Below are 20553 nucleotides of genomic sequence, written 5' to 3' on the forward strand. Positions count from 1 at the left end.
TGTTTCCTTTGCTAACACGGCTGTGACTTTAAGTCTTCTGAAGCCTTGAGAGTATACACATCACACACAGCTCTCAAAACCCAACCAGTAAGACTTCTTACATATTCTGTATTTTGTTACATTTACAAGTCATCAGTGGTAAACTGCATCCTAATTCAGAAATGTCACAATGTGAAAAAAATGTGTCTCAATTGATAAAGTATGGCATATGTGTGTGTGTGTGTGTGTGTGTGTGTGTGTGTATTTTAAAAACAAGACAGGAGAAAGGGAATTCTGAGTGCATGAATAAATTTGAGGAAAGAGGCCAAAGTTTACCACTAGGCATTTTTATTAGTTCTATGATTAGTGTGGCAGAAAAAAAAGTCAAAACATCTGAGTTTTTTTAGTTAAGCTTTTTATTCTTTCTTTCTTTACAGGAACAGTAACCTGAACATGTCTTCAACCAAACTGTCTGAAAACAGAAAACCTGGTATATTAATTATGCTCTATTTTTGTAATATTATCAAAATACTGTGTTGGTGAAAATAAATAGATAACAAGAAACAACATACTTTGTTTGCAGGTTTTCTATCATACTCACAGGTATTTTTGTCTTTGTAATTCATTATAGGTTAAAAAAAAGAAACACACAGGTCCGTGCACCTTTTCTGTTTTTGCTTTGTTTTTTAACAATGCTGGGAATCAATTCCAGGGCCTGGCACACGTTTGCCAAGTGCTTTACCACTTATGCTATGCCCCCACCCAGCTCCTTCATTTCTATTTTGTTTTCGAGAACAGGGTTCTCACCACTGCCTTTGCCCAGGCTGGCCCCAAACTTGGGATCCTCCTGCCTCTGTCTCCCAAGCAACTGGGATTACAGTGTGCACTGCACTGCTATGCCTGTTTTATTTTTTTTCTGCACTAGGGATTGAATCCAGGGCCACTACCATTTGAGCTATGCCCCAAGCCCTAAAGTTTTTCTTAATAAGATGGGAACAACCCATTTCTAGGACCACAGAAACACAATTGTACTCTATAACTGAAACTTGCTGATAGGCTTCTAGTGTAATAAGTAATATTACACTGTGTAGTACAGTATCACAATATTTTTGTCTTTTCTAAGTCTAACCATAGGTCTATTAAGTTAAAGATAAAATAAAAAAAAAATAAGATACACTGATAATCATGTTCCCATGAATGATAGAATTGTTACTTTTTTACTAAGAATACTTCTTAGGTTTTTTGGCATTTTACATTCAGTGTCCATTGGCTCCTTCTGAAAGTATCCGTGAAGGTTCAGTAAATTTTGCAGTGAACAAGTAAAAAAGGGCTGGCGTAGGTACCAAAGCCAAGAGGGGTAAGTCTTGCTCTAGTTTATCCACTCTGGAAATGGAAATTATCCCATAGGCATGAAGTAACCAATGGCTGAAGAGAACAATAAGTCTTTTCTTTCTAACCAGAAGATCATAGCAGTTCTAAATAATGTTAGAAAAGAAAGAAAAGAGAAACACAGATTATTAATCTGAATTGGCTAGATAATTTTTTTTCAGTTATAACCTTGGAATCACAGACTGTTTGAGCTAACACGAATATTAAGAGTTACCCAGGCTAACCACCACATTTTACAAAGGAGGAAACCAAAGCTTCCTATGATCATAAAAGTACTCAACAGCAGCACCCAGATAAGAGCCTCTCTACCTCTTAAGTCCTCCTCTACATCACTGCTCGCTCTTGGAAACACCAAGGTTTCTTCTGAACGATATGAACTAGAAGAAGTCTACATTGCATGCTCTCTTCTTGCCCTGGTCTACTGCAGTGCTGAGACTGCAGTGGGATACAGAAGATAAACAAACCCAACTTCCTCAACCTCTAGCACTCCCAGAGTCTTCTGCCTGAATTAGAGGAGAGCAGAAATGATATGTGAATAGTCTCATTTTCTTTTAATCTTTAACATATAACAGGCAGAAACTGTACAGACCAAATTAATACAAAAGTAACTCTACTGTGCTGATAAACACACATCATGTGTAATTTGCCAGTAAGTCGCCAACTTTCTCTTGTTACATGTGACTCATCAACTCACTTAGAGCAAGACTATCTAAACATTTCTCTCTTCAAATCTTTCCCTACAACTGATAAAAGTACCAAAACTAATTTCCTGTCCTCAAATTCATCATATTGAGATGCTGATTAAAGATTACAAAGGAGATGAGGAGAGCCTATCAATGGAAACAACTGAATAATCATCATAAAATATTCTGTCTAGTTCCTCCACTTTGTCTACCTAAAAGTCACTGTGATGTCTAGGGCCCCGCCCTTTCACTACTGTACTAGAAAAAGTGGCATCCACAGCGATCACTTCAAAAGGGTTTAGCAACTTCTTTTCTCTGGGTGACCTTTTTAACGTCAGAATTATGGAAGCACATGAACTGTGGTGAGCAGTGAAAGACAGCTCACAGCCACCAGGTTGGCAAGCATAGGTTGGAAAGTCTAAGGCCTTATATTTTATTCCTTTAGAGTTTAGCCTCAAAACAGAGCTCTTAAATCAGACATTCACATATTTACTACAAAAATTTAAATAAATTTTAAATTTTAAAATTTTAAAATAAATGGAAGCAGAGAGTTACATCATTATTTTGAAGGAAAATTTCTGAAGACTGCATGTAAACAAATGTGCAAAAATACCCATTTTGATTAAAAGTTTAGTGAACACTTACTTATCACTTATTATTCATATTTTTGACTGACAATTGCTTAGTTTCTTAAAATAGAATATTTAAAAGTATAAATGTAACGATTTGATGTTCTATTTTACCCAACTGATCTGAACATGAGTCAAAATATAACTTTTGACTAAAATATTCTGAAAATAAAGACATATATAAAATTAAAAACATGCTATCTTTTAAGGTTCTTTTCTGTTGGTTTCTGGGTTTTTTGTTTATTCAGTTTTGGTGGTCTTGGGTTTGAACATGGCCTCACACTTGCTATGCAGGCATTCTACCACTTGAGCCACTCTGCCAGCCCTACAGTTTTGTTTTTTAACCTTTTTATTTTTTTAAATGAAGTATGCTGGATGGATGTCTCTATAATTTTGTTCAGATAACTTCAGACTGCTATTATCGGTCTTTTTATATGGACATATATATATATGTATGTGTGTATATTTATACCACATACACACATGCACACATATAATTTCAATTTTTTGTAAACTTTAGCTGTGCTGTCAACTTTAGAAAAAAGTATCCCAGTTTACTGTGTTGAGTGGCATTTTATAGATATTAATAGCCATAGTGGTTTAGAGATGATAAACTTAATTTTTTCCCATATTTGTACAGGGGTGATATGCTGTATTAAATATGTAAAACTGTAACAATAAAATAGAGTTCCTTCTCACAGTAGCCTTCCACTGAAATACTAAAAAGTTCAAGGTACAAAAATCAATCTAAGAAAAAGAGCAGAATCAGAACTAATGTGGCTACTACTAATGTGATCTTAAAATGCCAAAATGTTATATTTTAGGGCAAAAATGAATATCCATAATTGAGATGCTAAAACTGAGGATAAACTATAGATGGGATTAGAATGTTATATAGTGCTGCCATTGTAAATAAAACTTAAAATTAGTTCTATATACCAAAAAGCACTTTTATGTTTCCTGTCAAAATAGTGTAAGTTTCAACATTTCACAAATTATATTTACACTACGTGGGTAAATTAGAACTCGACTACTTAACTATTTCACTAATTTCCCAAGGAAATCACAATATAGTATACATAACCTTCTATAAATTTACTAACAAGCTAAAAGCTACAACTGGTATCAATTAGCCAAGGATTACTGAAACGATCAGTTGTACTTTATCATATCATATGTATTATTACATTCTACTGTCAAATTTATTTTAAAAAAACTTTAACAAAGGAAAAAATATTTCCTACCTCTATTTCAGAAGCCGACATGTATATAGCTAGAGTAACCAAAGATAACACCAATATAATGTACGGGAAGGCATAATCTGAAAGACAAGCATTGAATTACATTAAAAACTAAACAAATTATCTGAATAAACCAGCAAATGCAGGCAGAGTATAATTCTGCATAGGGTCAAAAACTCCTTTCTCAACCAGTTTTGTGAGACTTGAGTTGTAATGTCCTAAGACAGTTTAGCAATCTTTTTCTAGAAAAGGCCAGATAGTAAATATTTTTGTTGTTGTCTGTCTCAGTTGTTTTCCAACTATGCATGTAGTTGTAGCGGGAAAGCAGCTACAGAAAAAATACAAATGAACGGTTATGCCTCTGTTCAAATAAAAATTTACAAACTACAAAATTTGACTTTCATATTAACATATGTCAATACATATGTCTTGTGGGTTTTTTTCTAACCATCTAAAAATGTAAAACCCATCCTAGGTTCAGTTTTGAAGATTCCCACTTAAGGCATGTTTTTTGTTTTTTTTTTTTGGTGGGTGGGGAGGTGATACTAGGCTTTTAACTCAGAGCCTCATGCTTGTTAGGCAGGTGCTCTACAACTTGCTTTAGTTATTTTTCAGGTTGGGTTTTGTGTATTTGCTCAGTGCCAGCCTCTGACTGAGATCTTCCAACTCATGGCCTCCCAGGTAGCTGGGACCACAGGGGAGCACCAGCATGTCCAGTTTATTGATTGAGATGGAATCTCACTAACTTTTTTGCCCAGCCTGGCCTCCACCCTTGACTCTCCCAATCGCTACCTCCTGAGTAGCTGGGATTACAGATAAGAGCCACCACACCCAGCCTTATGACATTCAATGAATGAAAAGAATTAACTCCTTTCCTAGTATCTATAATGGTACTAGCTGTGTAACAAACTTGGAATCGCTGAGATAATAGTTACTCAAGCAATTTTGTGTGTTTTGTGGGCCACGAAGGGAAACTTGGTTGAGAAAGGCTAACATAAGAGTAACTCAGCCTTAACTAATCTTTAGAAAAGTTCATTTATCAATAAGCCTCAAAGAGTAAATAGATCTTTCAGTGTCCAATCAAAATTCTGGAAATTTCTACTTAAAATATAGTACAGTAATAATACTTTAAGCAAAACATTACTAATTTTTACAGCACATGAAAATATACAATTGAGAAAAATACTTTGAATTATTTCTTATACAATATTTTAAAACATTTAGTTTAATTATTCTATACTGCAGAACTCATTCAAAACAATTTCAAATGTTAACTTAGGATAAAGCAGCCAAAGACCCTGAATTATCAATAGGCCTGATTTCAGCTTACTAGACAAATTGAATAATTTGTTGACTTTCAGAATCTTTCATTTCACAGACAATGATTGGGTCCTTAATCAGTCATTAAAAAAAATATAACAATACTCATTTAACTTACAAGTAGTTAAACAATGTGGCTAATGATGTAAATTTGGGAACTGGCAAAAAAAGAAAAAAAAAAAAAACCCATGTAAGGTAAAAAGGAAGAAGAGAAAGTTTTCAAGGAATCTCAAACTTGTGGGGAGTACAGGGAGATACTACCAAGCTGGACACAGATTTAGAGTGGTCCTTAAACTCTAGTATGCAAAACAACTTGAGATTTTGTGCAGCTCTACCTAGGGTAAGAATCTGCATGCTAGTTTCCCTGGTGGGTCAGATGCAATAATACTTCTAAACAGGTAAAAGTTTGTCATGACAACTTCCTAATCACTCCCAGTGACTTTCTCCCTAAACCCTCAACCCCACCCCCAAGTATCTGAAGCTACCAAAGTAGATTCGTGCTGCTCTACTTTGTTCAGACTTATTATACCTCCTGCAAACCAAAAATTACCTATTTTTTCAGCTTCATAGAATATAAGTTTTACGAGCCCTTGTGCCTAATCACAGCAGACTGCAAAAGTTTATACTTGGTGCAAATAATTATCTCCTTGATCCTCCCTATGAATGGTTCTGAGTGGAGGCTTGTTAACAAAATGATCTAAAAACATTCCATGTGGGAAAAGGACTTTTCAGTTTAGATTGTTACAAAACAGGAGTCAGTATTATCTGGCTGTCTCTTTTGTTTAATTTTCTAGACTTTTTCTGCCTTTCTCAGCTTTTCCCTTTCTTCCACTTCATAAACAAGAACTTATACATGATGGTACCAACAGCTAGAACAGGAATTTGAAAGATGCCAGTTCTTAACTCTCTCCAGCCCAGACAGCTCTCCCAAGCTCTGGACTAGTATAAAGTACTACCTGCCACCTTTTGGATATCCATGAATACTGCACTCTACTTGCTTCCTCTAATGTTCACTGTTCATCTACCCACCAGTTACTAAGTCAGAAAGCTACTTTATCGTATACTCATCCCATTCCCTCAATCCCAGTATTTGTTACTTATTTTAATCAACCCTGCCTTTGACACCTGGAAGCTCTTCACTTCCAGGGTTACTCTGTTTTAGGTTAGGCAGATCTGATTTACTTCAATAATTTAACTGATCCCCCAGGTTCTCTTCCTCTGACAATACACCCTCCATTGGGCTATCATATCTTTCTAACATCCAAATCTGATTATGTCACTCTTCTACCTAAAACCTTTTATAATTAGATTCCTATCGCTACAGCAAGAATAGAAACCTCAAATACAGGCTAGCCAGGCAAGTAACAACTGAAGTGTGCCAGATCTAATAGGGGATGGTAGGAGATGGAGGGAGCTACAGATTTTATAACAGCAGCCGAATAAAACAGTTCATCTGCAAGCTAGAATATGAAGGGTAACAAACCCCAGACTGACCTCCAATTTCCTATTTTCTTGGCCTTACTTTGAGTTCCACCTTATCTTGAACTAAACTATATTATCAAGCTGCATTATTTGTTTCTTTGGGCCCTCTGCACCCTGGTAGGCTGTCCTTATAAAGGACATATCCGACATCTTAGAATGTTCAATGTCACATTTTCAAAAGTACCATACTATGTTTCCTCAGCCATTCATGGCTTTTCTGCTTTATCTCCTAGTAGTATATGAGCCCTTAAACAATGATTTTTTGATATTCTTTTGAGGCACAGTTCAATCTACATGGTTGCTAAAAGAAATGGATGAATGGTTATCTTAAAGAAAACAGATAATTTTTTACTGCATGTGAAAGGTTTTCATAAAGGACCTGAGAAATCTAAGAGCTAACTTAATAGTAAATGGTATATACTATCAAGACTAATTTCTACCTTTATATGCAAAACAGTTTTTTATTTTTTGTTTTATATTCAGGCTTTAAAAATCTTCCAATTTGACTATGAGCTTCAAAATTATCCTCTAAACAGAAATCAGTTTTGATTAGCTGCCACAAATTTCTTGAGAATTTCTATTTCATCTTAGTTTTATATGACTGACTACTTATTTTAGCAAAAATACATACTAAGTCTTATTTTCAAGGATTAAATAATGATTTTAAAGAAAAAGCTATCAAATTAAGTTCAGAGAAAACATGGCTTATTCAACATAATAATAAATATGTTTTGTTGACTTTTTCTCCTCATCAAACTTACATAAAAGGCCTCCACCAACTGCCTGCAGCACAGTTAAGATTGGGAAGAAGTAAAGTGCAGCATAGATACTTTTAAAGCGGTCAGACTTCCCCAACCCGCAAGCAATCTTCTTTACCAGGAGAGGCCGGAGCAGCATCATCAGTGCCAGGCAGAACGCGTAATAAATGAACACGATGGTGTACCTGTGCAGGAAAACAGCCAGTCTGTAATTAAATGTTTAGAAGCTTTCTTGTCCTTGATATTTTGAAATCAAAGATCCTTAAAAAGGTTTAAAAAGCATATCAAGTCCACCTACTGAATATTCAGATTGGTGGAAGGCTGGCCAAACAGACTGGAAATGTGTATCAAAAGCCCTAAAAGCATTTACACTCTTTGACCTAGCAATTTTACTTACACAAATGTATCAAAGAGAGACAAAGCTACACCAAAAACTTTATGTCTACAGATTTGTATCGACTCACTTGTAATAAACTCAGAAAAAAAACAAATACTCAAAAATAGGAGACTGGTTACTTTTATGTACCTTCACACTTGAATACCATGAAAACATTAAAAATGTAGTATCATACAATGTATATATGTATCAAAGTGTCACAAGCTTCTTCTATCTCATTAATATATACAATTTTATGTGGAAATTAAAAATACTATAAATTCAATGAAAGCAAAAAAAAGATGCAAATATTTTTAATCATAACTTAAATAAGTAGCTTGGAAAACATGGGTTTGCGTTGAACTTTATATATTTTCAAGCTCAGTCATGCTGAGAAAAATTAAAGCAAACCAAGAAAGGTTTTAAATACATAACTCTATTGTCCCTAATACCACCCCATCCCATTTGGGGCTTTTTGTTTATTAGATTACTACTTACCCTAAAGTAACTTCAAGTCAAATTTAACTACTAACAAAGCAACAGGATAAGAGAAAGCAGGAAGACAGAGCTTCAATTATCCTAGAGTATATACCACACATAATCAGCTTGATCAGCATAAAACAAGCCCTGAAGTCTCTTAAATGATAACCTACAACTGAATTACCTTAACTTTTTAACTGACATGTTTGGATTCTTTACCCCATCACTTTATAATGCCACTCATTTGTGTCTCTCCTGAATTAACAAAATTCTGCAATTCTAAGTGGCTTAGACCATTTATCACCATTGCACATTGAAAGCTATAGAGTTTAAAAGTAGCAACCATGGGTTGCTTAAATGGGTGATGAATTAGGGCTGGGAGTATCTTATTTGCCATCTCTTTTCTAATCTGATATCTTTACAAAAAACACTATGAATCTTATCTTATTTAAATGTGATAACCTGCTCAGTTCCTAAGTTTTCTAAAAAGGATCAGGTTAAATTCTTCAAGTCCTCAGGACAGTATTTGACCAGAGAATACTAGAAACTGAGTTGTACTTCTATGAATAAATGAATCAGCAAAAAGAATATAATTAGTTTATATTGTACACACATACACATATAAAATAAATAATTTAGAGAACTTAAAGATTGGCAATGGAAAAAAAGATTTTCACATTTCTGCATCTGGATCTTGTTTTTTGAAAATCTCCATTTTATATATAATCATGCATACATTTTTGACACTTTACTATTAATAACTTGATCAAAGGAACTAACCTCATAAATAATAGATACTTGCTACAATTATGAGAAAACAGCACACTTTCCTATTACACATTTACCAAGAAAACATATCAAAATGAACAATTTACGGAAATTCTAAAAATGGAATGAAAATTCATAAGATTCTGAATCTTATATTTAAAACAAAACATCCTGATGAAAATTTTTCAAAAAAAACCACAAAAAAGACAGAACATTACCCCAAGCACTCCAATAACAATGACAGCTACTACTGAGTGCCTCCTATGTGGAAGACAGTGGACACAGCTCTACGGTATAGATGCATTTAACCTTCACAGCTCACTAGAAGATATCTTTACTCCCATTTTATCAATGGAAAAGCTGAGGTTCTAAGAGGCTGTTAACATGCCTTTCATGTTAACACAGCAGATGGCAGACCAAGAATTCAAACCCAAGTTGGTTTGGTCTCTAAAACCTATTTTCTTCCACATTATATGACAGCTATTATATATCTGTTACATATCAAAAGGTTTTTCCTTGTTACTTTCTCTTTAAAAACTCTGCAACATACAAAGCTTATTTTAAAAAAAGCTTGTAAGTTTTTATATATACTTCAACACCAACACAAAAATAGTTTTCCTTCTGTCATACTAAGATGTATTTATATTTCTTCCTATTACACTATGTGTGCCTTAAGAAAATAATTTCTGTGCATCTTCCTCTGTGCCTAGAAGCTGTTTCACAATGCTCAGTCTGCTGAAATGTAATGATAATCTGCAGGGTTTCATTTTAAATTATCTTAGGTCTAAATAAATACTTACAGTGGATAGACAGCTTCATGAGTACAGTGCACTGTGGTAACGTAGTCTGGACTTGGGTTGTAAAGCATTGTGTACCAATCAGAAAGCATCAGTACTCGACATGAACGGATATAAAGAACACCAACTGGATCACTCACAAGCAAGGTGATGATAGCTGCCATACTGCACTCAAATAATGCAGTGATGTGTTGGAAAAGGGCACTGGAACTAGAGAAATGGAGGAAAATTACAATATTCAAATGGCTCTGATAAAACATGTATGTTTCAAAATAGACATTCTAAAAAAAAAAAAATTTAACTGAAAAATCCCAAAAGTAAAAAGCCTCTAAATAGATCAGAAAAGTCAAACATATATGAAAGTGACTTGATAACAGTGAAACCTTACTTTTTGAAAAGGAGTACTCATCCCAGAAAATACTGGGCCAGTATTACTTAAAGTATAACAAATTAACTATATACCTTTTATCTTTAATATATTACCAAATTTTTATTAGAAACTTCTTAGCCAGGCTCAATGGCTCAACCCTATAATCATAGCTACTCAGGAAGCAGAGATCAGAAAGATCTCAGTTGGAGACCAGACAGGGCAAAAAGTTTGTGAGACCCTATCTCAACCAATGGTGGAGCATGCCTGTCATCCTAGTTACTGAAGGGAAGCACAGATAGGGGGATCACGCAGTCCAGGCCAGCAGACACCCTATCTCAAAAATACAAACACAAAAAGGACTGGTTAAGTGGCTCAAGTGGTAAAGTATCTGCCTAGCAAGCACAAAGTCCTGAGTTCAAACCACAGTACAATAATAATAATTTTCTTGAAGTTATCTATGCATTATTTTTATGTTATCTTGATAACATAAAAAGCACATAAATAAAAAGCACATAAATACGATTAGGTAACATGCATGAGTTATAAAGTATAATAACATAATAAACATTGTAAGCTCACCACCTACAGTAACTAAGAGTAAGAAAACTACTTCTGAGCTCCTCTTATTCCGCATACCTGGAGGTGATCAACATGGTAAGTTACACTAAATTGTTTCAAACACTGTTTCTAAACATTTTTATCCCAGTTACATTTATGCTTCAAAACTACTGCTTAGTGTACCTATTTTTTAATGATAGCACTCTAATGTAAGTCTTATGGGATTTTTTTCCATTGAAAATTACATTTCCAAGGTCATCCATGACATTTTTATAGATAAGGTTCAGTTCTTTTCATTGCTATAAGATTCCACCATATGACCAAACCATGATTAGTTTATCCATTCTGCTTTGTTAGTTAAAATGTGTTGCAAATGTCTTCCTCTCAGTTTGTGGGCTCAATTTTCACTTTCTTTGTGATGTCTATTTATGAATATGTCCTAAATTTTAATATAGTTGGCTTCATTAATTTTATGTTTCTGCCAATAATTCCTGTTTTAAGAAATCCTTCTGCACCTTAAGAAAGTAAAATGTTATCCTATATTTTCTTCTAACAGTGTTAAGGTTTTGTTTTTCAATCTTTAACTCACCCAGAGATTTCTAGAGTCTAACTTTAAATTTTCCCATTTGGATATCCAGTTGTCCCAGCAGCACCATTTCTCCTTTCTGCTCACTGTTTTGCCATGCCACTTCTGCCATATAAAGTTTCATACATAATGGGTCTATTTTTAGGTTCTCTATTTTGTTACTAGGGTCTATTATCAACTCTTGAGACAACAGAATAATAATATCATAATTCTTGATATTCACATTTTTCTACTTTTTCAGTAATCTTGGCTATTCTTGGCCCTTTGCTCTTCTGTGTAAACTTTAAAATTAACTTGTCTAATATAATATAAATCCAATGTAGCTTAGCCACCTTGGTCTTAGCTACTTCACAGTACTTGCAATACACACATATGGAGTATTACTGAACCATAAAGAAGAATGAAATTTTGTCCTTCATAGGTAAATAGATGGAACTGGAGAACATCATGTTAAGTGAAGTAAGCCAGTTTCAAAAAGACAAAGGTCGCATGTTTTCTCTCATGTGGAAGACAGATCCAAATACTAATGCAAGCATTATCATATATACACATACAGATCATATCTCCAAAAGTGGCACTATTAGAGGAATAGAAGTAAAGAATGGAAAAGAGGAAAAGAAGGAAAGAATGATAGTGAATAATACTGAAATACATCACATCTGTGTAGGAACAAGACACAACGAAACACACTGAAATGAACAATACAGGGTAGGGGGAAAAGGATAAGGAAGAGTAATAGAGGGACCAGACTGATTAAAATACAGTATGTTTACAGTTAAAATACCGAGGCAAAATCCCACTGAACAATGAACAGACACTAAAACATTGAAGGACAGGAGTGCAAAATAGGTCATGTTAAGGGAAGGGTGAAAGCAGGAGGGGGAGGGTAGATGAGGGTAACAAAGGGTGAATATGTGATGTACTTTCTATACATGTATGAATATGGAACACTGAAACCTGTTGTCATTTCAAGAAGGGGAATAGAGTAGGAGGGAGAATAATGGAGGGGATGAATACATTCAGGGTACAACATAGGTATATATGGAAATGTCACAATGAAACTCCCTGAATAATTATCATATACTAATAAAAATGTTTTTTAAAAAAGGTAATAGAGTTTGTACACTGATCTTACAGCCAACCTCTTTCTTAAACTCCCTTATTAAATAACTAATACCCAGTTATAGATGCGTTAGCATTTTCTACCTGAATGATGTTTCTGTTATCCATCACCCTAACATTCAGTGGCCTGAAACAACAACCACTGATCACTTCTCACTGTTTTTTGTGATTTGAATGAGCTCAACTTGGCAGTCCTTTCTGCTCTACATGTACTCATTTAGAGGTCCAATTGTGCTGCAGAGGTCAAAAGCTGTAGCTCATAGGCTACAGTAAGTGCAGGCTGTCAGCTGTGGGTATAACTGGTGCTGTTGACCGAGCTCTGTGGTGCATTTTCACATGGCCTCTTTTGTTTGGTGCTTTGGAGTGTGATTATAACACACGTGAATATGAATTCCTTTTCATTTTGCTTAAGATGTATTTTGTTTGCCTCTGTAAATTATTTTTATAAAACCTGAAAACAGTATCTCAAAATGCAGATTCTCCTTATAAATCTGATTGTCCCTAGATTTTTTTGGAGACCCTGATTAGACACTACATGCAAAGAATTAAAACTTTTCTCCTGTAGTCCCTGCTCTTTCCTGTACTAGCATCAAGGTTTCAAGTCTGATGTTAAGGTCCATAATCTACTTTGAGTTGGTACTAGTACGGGGTGGGACAGGGCAAGGGAATAAAGCCAAAAACTTGAATGTGGTTGATGTGCTTGCTGTATAGGAACAAATACAGTAATCTTAAACTGGCCGAGGCCACTATGGGAAGAGGACTAGGAAGTTGTGAAGAGGTCTAGTGGAGATGAACAAATTTGGGATGTAATACATGTATGCATGCAAGCAACACAAGGAATCTCCCTATATAACTATCTTTATCTCAAATTAGCAAAAACCATGTTTTTCTTACTTTCTTTTTTTTCATTTTATTTTATCATTTTTACATGTACCTACATGTGTATACATTATTTGGGTCACTGCCCCCAACCCCTTATGTTTTTTCTTCTACAAAATCAGAGAACAAGAGGGCAGAACCTGTTCAATGATTCCTGTAATTGGAAGGTCCCTTGCATGATCCTGGAAACTAGGGGGTTGTAACAACAGAGACTACTGGTTTAAGCCTGGATAATTCCCAAAACCATGCAAAGTGGATCTCATCTCCTTGCATCTGGGCTGAACTGCTTAAAAAAAACTACTGCTGACAACTAATGTCTCATGCTACCCTGCTGGTAAGATGTGCTGCTTCTGAGTAGACGGATGCTCAGGTGGTGACCTTGTGAGTCTGAACGTTTATATATTGTAGCTTCTCATTAGAAGTTCTCTCTCTCAAATATCTCTATCTATATTTTCTATCTCTTGGCACTACATTCCATTATTTCTTAAAATGTATTTTTTTCTATTTCAGTAATTCTATCTTTAACTGTTTACATTAAAGATAGTTGACTACCATTGTTTAAATTTTTGACAAGTATAAATCTTCATTTACAGAAATTCCTTTTTGTTGTTGTTTTTGTTCTTCACCAAATCTGTTTATTTCTGATAATATCTTGTTGACTGGACAGCTTTGTGACTACATCCTTTATTTCTTTAAGTATTACATAGGTAGCAGTCATATATTCTATAGCAAAATTATCTATAATCCATAGGGAGCACAAATGTATTGTTTGTTATATCTACCAATAAGTTATAGTGCTGATTGTATTTCATAATCACAGATTATGACATCATTGGTTGTTCTTAAAGAGCAAGAATCTAACGGGCCTAAGTTAACAGTAGAGAAGCTTTAAAGCAGAGAGGATTTGCTGCTTCTGTCACCAGCATGGCCATCACTACCTTGGACATCAACTCTTTGAGGGTCTAGAATTAGCACCAGTTGTCTACTTAATTCAGTATCCAGATAGCACAGCTGCTATCAGCAATTAACCTCAGCAACCCTCCTGCTATGGTCTGAATATTTATGTCCCCCAGATTCTTATATTGAAACCTAATCTCCAGTGTGCTAGCATTGGGAGGTAGGGCCTTAGGAAGTGATTCATGGAGTCCTCATGAATAGGATTAGTCCCCTTATAAAAGAGGTCTGAGGGATCTTGTTTGTCCCTTTCATCATGTGAGGGCACAGCAAGAAGCAAAAGCAACTCCCCACTAGACACTGAACCTGTTTGTACTTTGATATGGAACTTCCTAGTCTCTAGAGCTGTATGTGATATACCTCTATTGTTCATAAATTACCTAATCTTAGGACATCTCTCATCCCAACTGTCTACACTCTCATTCTGGCCCCAGTCTGGCACTCAGGGTGGGTTTGTTTTTTGAAAGAAAAGAATTCTCAGCAACTGCCCCCATACTTCTGTTGTGACCAACAATGCCACAAATAATATGTCTTTTCCAGACTTCAGTTATTTTCATGAGAATCACTTGGAGCGTCTAATTGGCCCATATTGTGAGAAGCAGAATTTCTAGACCATCTCACGAAGGAGAAAATATTGAATACTTAAACATTTATACTATCATATTATATGATCTGATCTCTGGCTTCTTTATAGAACTCACAGTTTTAGAGGCAAAATCCCAATCTCATCATTTCTTTAGTAACATGCTTTCTGGTATCTTCTCATTGTGCCGTTTCAGTCCATTCGCAGTCAACCATGTGATCTTCACAAAATGAAGACTGATTCTAAAACTCTCCTTACAAAACCACAGTCATTCACCTGCATAACAACATTTCAGTCAACAAAGGACCACATATATGACAGTGGTCCATAAGACTGTATCACCTGCTTATGTCACAGCTGTCTTAGTTTGTGCAGGTACATTCTATGATGTTCACTCAATGGCAAAATCAGCTAATGAAGCATTTCTCAGAACCTATCACTGTCGATAAGCGATGCGTGACTGTGCTTCAGAATCTCTCCCATTCTGCCTTTCAGGAACAATACTCCTCATGAGTATTATCTTCACCACCTCTCAGCATGCTAAATTACTTCAGGTTTTCCACACATCAAACATGCTTCATCCATCTCAAAACACATTTCACCTATCTGGCAGACTGTACCTTCAACATCAGCTCTTGTTCACCCCAGGCTGTATGAACAGTTACTAAGCTCCTCTACTCCAAACCTCTTTGTGTCCTGGCCTACTTAGTCCTTCCTTCGCATACCACCCTCACTCTCATGTCTTGATCACACTGTGCTCATTTTTGCCTCCACAGTTGAAGCAGCAAAAACAGTTTGGGAAAAGAGTAAGGACCTAAAGAAGGAAAAATCCTGAGAAGTTTGAGGAATTAAAAGCAAACCATCTGGGTGGGACATACTAAGAAAGAATTTGGCTCCCCATTTCCAGTAGAATACACTCACATCCTTATCAAGAGCCCTCACATTCCACCATTTCCTTTAGAATATGTTTTTGAATTTGTAACCCACACTTGGACCACATCAGACCACACTTCTTCTATCTCCCTACCATTGGGCATGCTGCTATTTCTACTTAAAATGCTATTTTTCTGAAGCTGTTTTCAGATCCCATCAGACCCAATTTATCTCTCCATTTTTTGTGACTCCTGAGCATTTTGTTTACAACTCTTTCACTATATTTCTAAGACTAGATAAATGTGTTGACTTAATGTGTTGTATGAGTTTTCATAATCAAGTTATGTTATATCATTTTTAGCTACATTATCCTAGATTATTAGTATTAAATTACAAGGTATATGTTCTAGAACAATAAACTTATAACCATTTTTCTGTAGAAAACCTAAATTAAAAAAATTCTTTGAAGATCATTTAGAAGGCAGGGTTCAGTGGCTCATATCTGTAATCCCAGCTACTTAGGAGGTGGAGATCAGGAGGATCAAGGTTCAAGGTCGGGAGGGGTCGGGAGGAATGTGGACAAAAAGTTAGCAAGCCCCTTTCTTAGTAAGTTGGGTATGGTGATGCATGCCTGTGATCCCAGTTTCTTGGAGGGCATAGGTAGGAGAATTGTTCTCTGAGGCTGGCCCTGGGCAAAAAAAAAAAAAAATGGAGGTCCTACCTGAAAAATAACTAAAGCAAAAAAAGCTGGGGTGTGGCTCAAGTGGTAGAGCACCTGCCAAGCAAGTGTTAGGACCTGAATTCAAACTCCAGTACAACAATAACAAAAAAAGATCATTTAGAAGGAAATACAGTTCTCCTAATTATTACTTAGGCATTCCTTATCATTAATTCTTCTTGCCACAGTAAAAAGTAATCAGAATATAAAGAAAGATAAGATTACCATATTGAAAATATCAGAAGAAGAGTAATTACTCTTCTAAATGATAATCAGGCTGGGATAGCTCAGTGGAATAAAGTGTGTTTAGTATGCACAAGACCCTAAGTTCCATCACTAGCATCAAAATGAATAAATAAACGATAATTATTCCAGCATCAGTCCATCTAGACACATTCAGAGAATGCACTGACCTCTTTTTCCCTGAGTACCATTCGATGAAGAACCAGTGTAAAACAAGAGGAAGCATAGCCATAAATCCCAGATAGAGCCAGTCATAAAGTTCTGGAGACTCTGTGCAAGGCTGACAATATTTCTGTGCATTTGTTCTCTGTCCTCTTGGGCACACCTACAATATATAAAAGGAAGGTTTTATTTACAGATATTATTTTAGAATATTAACATCATACCAAAATCATCCTATAAGACATCCTATTTTAGTTTAAACATTTAAGTTTGTAAGTTTAGTTTTTAAAATTAAAAAAAAAAGAAAGAGGACTGGGCATGGTGGTACATGCCTGTAATACCAACTACTCAGGAAGCAGTGATCAGGAGGACTGAGGTTCAAGGTCAGCACAGGCAAAAAGTTAGTGAGACCCCCACATCAACAAACAAGCTGGTCACTGGCACATGCCTGAAATCCCAGCTATAAAGCAGGTGCAGGTAGGAGGATGGGTAGTCCAAGGCCAGCCCTAGGCAAAAAGTGTGATACCTTATCTGAAAAAAAAAAACTAAATCAAAAACAGACTGCGGGCATAGCGCAAGTCATAGAGTGCCTTCCTAGCAAGTGTGAGGCTGAGTTCAAGCCCCAGTAACCACCAAAAATTAAATAAATAACAGAGCACACATAAAATAAAATCTACACTGTATGTGCTATATCTGTAAAATGCTCATAAAAGATTCTTTTTGCTAGGTGCCAGTGACTCACTCAAGGATGGCGGCTTGAGGCCAGCCCAGGCAAATAGTTTTTGAGACCCCACCTCCAAACTAACCAGAACAAAATGGACTGGAGGTATGGCTCAAGTGGTAGAGATCCTCCTTTGCAAATGCAAAGCCCTGAGTTCAAACCCCAGTCCCACTCCTCCCCCCAAAAGATTCTTTTTTATTTAATTACTAAAATAGTTAAGTAACCTCCAATGAAAACCCTAGTTTGTAACATTATATAAAAATAATTGCAGAGAAATATTCTGGGGCTGTAATGTAACTTACTGTATAAATCACTGTACTAAATCATTTAAAAAGTAATTAGAAGTTGCTATACAAACATAAAATGCTTTCTAAAATACTTAACTGTAACTGTCAAGAACTATGTCATATATTTACATATCAATGTAACAACATAAACAAAGATATTATTAATGCCTCTATACTCTTATAAATTAATGAGTATATTTAAGAAAAAAGTTTCCATGTGAAAATATTTTGAAAGCACACAGATTTTATAAATGAAATAACATAGAACATAAAACTTACCCCACATTCGCCATAAATTTCGGTTGAGCCATTTTTAAACAATAAGGTCTTCCCACAGTAAAGTCCAAGGCATGCTGGTTGAATATCGACAGCTTTTTAAAAACAAACGCCAGTAAAGTAACATCTTTTGTGATTATAAAAAAAAACATGATAATAGCTGAAGCACTTGGCAGAAATGTCTCAACACAGTTTCGATTTTTAAAATGACAAATGTACTAAATAAAGGTCTTGATGGATTTAGTTTTAAATTCCTCCTTGTATACCATGACGCTCGAACCTTGCCTATGATTAAGGTCCTCAACCAGAAAGCAGGTTCTTTCCCCAAAACTAACAGCCTAACCTAGCAAGTCTCCAATGACTCCAGAAAGCCTCCTCCCTCTTGATTAGATTTGAATTTCTTTGATTATAAAGATCAAAAGTACTTTTTAAACAATAAGAGCACTAATAGAAGGCCATCACTTTTTATTTTGCCCAGTGAGACTATTAGGCACACAAGCACAATCACCTTTACTTAGAACAGAACACAATAACAACCAAAAAGCTGAAAGGATGTAACTTTAGGATAGGAGCCAGGTTTTTAGAGTAAAGAAAAGCACTTCTATAAAAGCACTGTTCTAAGGGCTGGGGGTGTAGCTCAAGTAGTAGAGCACCTGCCTAGCAAATGTGAGGCCCTGAGTTCAAATTCCAGTACTGCAAAAAAAAAAAACCCAAAAATACATAAAAGCACTGTTGTAGAGTTTATCATTTTTGTTGAGAACAGGTGGAAATTTTATAAAGGCTGTAGTAGGCACTAATCATATTTGGGAACCACTGCCTTAGAATCAATTCCCTGATCTCAATGTTTGGGGAAAATTGAAGACAGCTCTTCTTTACAAAAAAAAAAAAGTCCTCAGGACCTAAATATTATCTTAGCCTTCATCCACAAGGAGAAATTATTAATTTTTTTCATCAGTGACATGATTCCCTTCATGCATTGATCATTCATTCAATAAACATGTGTTGAGTGTCAAATTCCACTGATTAAGGGTCACTAAAGGTCCATATACACAGAAATATGAGTTTCTGACCTCTAAGAACCTGCAGTCGAATGTGGAATGAATTCAAAATATTGAGATCTAAGTGTTAATTAATTTGGAAAATTATGCACTTTATGACTATTCTTGAACAATTTTTTTCCCAAATTCTTCATGAATTCATGATCTAGAGACTGCCTGGTCTACAGGCGGGCCCTTTTTCCTTTCAAATTCCAGTAGACTTGATTTCTTTCTCCTTCTGCTGCTGAGAAAACAAAAAGCATTGACTAAAATGCTCATTATCAAATATCTGACTTACTCTTTTAAACCCACGGGCTTCTTTACGTTGGCACCTATGTTTTAAACAACTGTAATCTCAATGACCTAAACACATAAAAATGAGTTGTTTCAGATTTTCTGAGACGGCAGAAGTTAAAGCATTGGAAGCTTCTTCTGTGCAGGCTTTACACCTGAAGTTTCTCAAAATCCAAGACTGAAAACCAGTACAATAAATCGAAAGCCAGAGCTCATCACTTATCAAACAAAACCCTGGCTCCAAAGGGTCTGTTCAATCTTCCGTCATTTTCTTTACTGAATTAGGGCTAAAAGTTTAAGACTCCCTTTGCAACGGTCTTGCCTCTTTGTTTAGGACCCTATAAACTTCCTTTGATGTTTAAGCAGACGACAATAAGCTATACAACAATTAGCTTCCTTCATTGTTTTTCTGCACTGACACTCACGCTTTTAATGCTAACGTCAACCATTAAGAACGCGTTCCCGCCTCATTAGACAATGGGACGAAGTGACATTTCCAACAGAACAACAACAAAGGCTGGGCCTTTCCCCTGACACTCGGCCCGCTCCCCTCTGCAGCGGGTCAGGAGCAGCGGACTCCGGGAGGAATATGGGGCGAGCCCCACCACGGGTGCCGCCGGGAAGCCAAGGCCGGAGCCGACAGCGAAGGGGAGAAGCTGGACTCCGACGCTTCCGGGGGCTCGGCGACCACTCACCCATTGGCGGCTCCTAGATTTCTCGCAGAAAGCTCTGGAATCAGCGGGTCTGACAGCAGCCCCCGCACATCCGGGCCACAGAGACCTCTTCGGCTCCGCCTCCCGGTAACCCCGGGCGACCGCTTTGAAGCCCCGTCCCCACTTCCTAGCCTAGGCTCCGTAGCTCCGCCCCCGCCTCAAGGTCTAGGCTCCGAGGCCCCGCCCACTTCCTGGTCTGGCTCCGAAGCCCCGCCCTACTTCCTGGTCTAGGCTTCCAGGCCCCGCCCCCGCCTCGAGGCCCCGCCCCCGTTTCG

At 36.3% G+C, this 20553-nt stretch overlaps 2 protein-coding genes across 9 annotated transcripts in view; one reads left to right on the plus strand and one right to left on the minus strand.

Annotated features, from left to right (window-relative positions):
• Ccdc175 (coiled-coil domain containing 175) overlaps positions 1 to 544 on the plus strand; it is a 77683-nt gene extending 77139 nt beyond the window's left edge. For all 6 annotated transcript variants that reach the window (XM_074067865.1, XM_020178939.2, XM_074067866.1 and 3 more), the window contains one exon: positions 417 to 544. The gene's annotated coding sequence lies outside the window, so the exon portion shown is untranslated. The remainder of the gene's footprint in view (positions 1 to 416) is intronic.
• Positions 545 to 1094: 550 nt separating this feature from the next.
• Jkamp (JNK1/MAPK8 associated membrane protein) lies at positions 1095 to 20440 on the minus strand. Of its 3 annotated transcripts, none has more exons than XM_074067873.1 (7): positions 20261 to 20440; positions 18238 to 18311; positions 16959 to 17113; positions 9906 to 10112; positions 7485 to 7666; positions 3925 to 4001; positions 1095 to 1454 (listed from the first exon to the last, which is right to left on the minus strand). In XM_074067873.1, the coding sequence occupies exons 1-7, from the start codon at positions 20262 to 20264 to the stop codon at positions 1236 to 1238; spliced, it is 918 nt and encodes a 305-aa protein (XP_073923974.1). In that variant the 5' UTR covers positions 20265 to 20440; the 3' UTR covers positions 1095 to 1235. The 3 variants fall into 3 exon arrangements, with proteins under 3 accessions (XP_073923974.1, XP_020034542.1, XP_020034543.1); XM_020178953.2 differs by having other exon boundaries at positions 18238 to 18329; XM_020178954.2 differs by having other exon boundaries at positions 18238 to 18361.
• Positions 20441 to 20553: the final 113 nt, after the last annotated feature.

Source organism: Castor canadensis, chromosome 3 (assembly GCF_047511655.1).
Source record: "Castor canadensis chromosome 3, mCasCan1.hap1v2, whole genome shotgun sequence".
Lineage (NCBI taxonomy): Eukaryota > Metazoa > Chordata > Mammalia > Rodentia > Castoridae > Castor > Castor canadensis.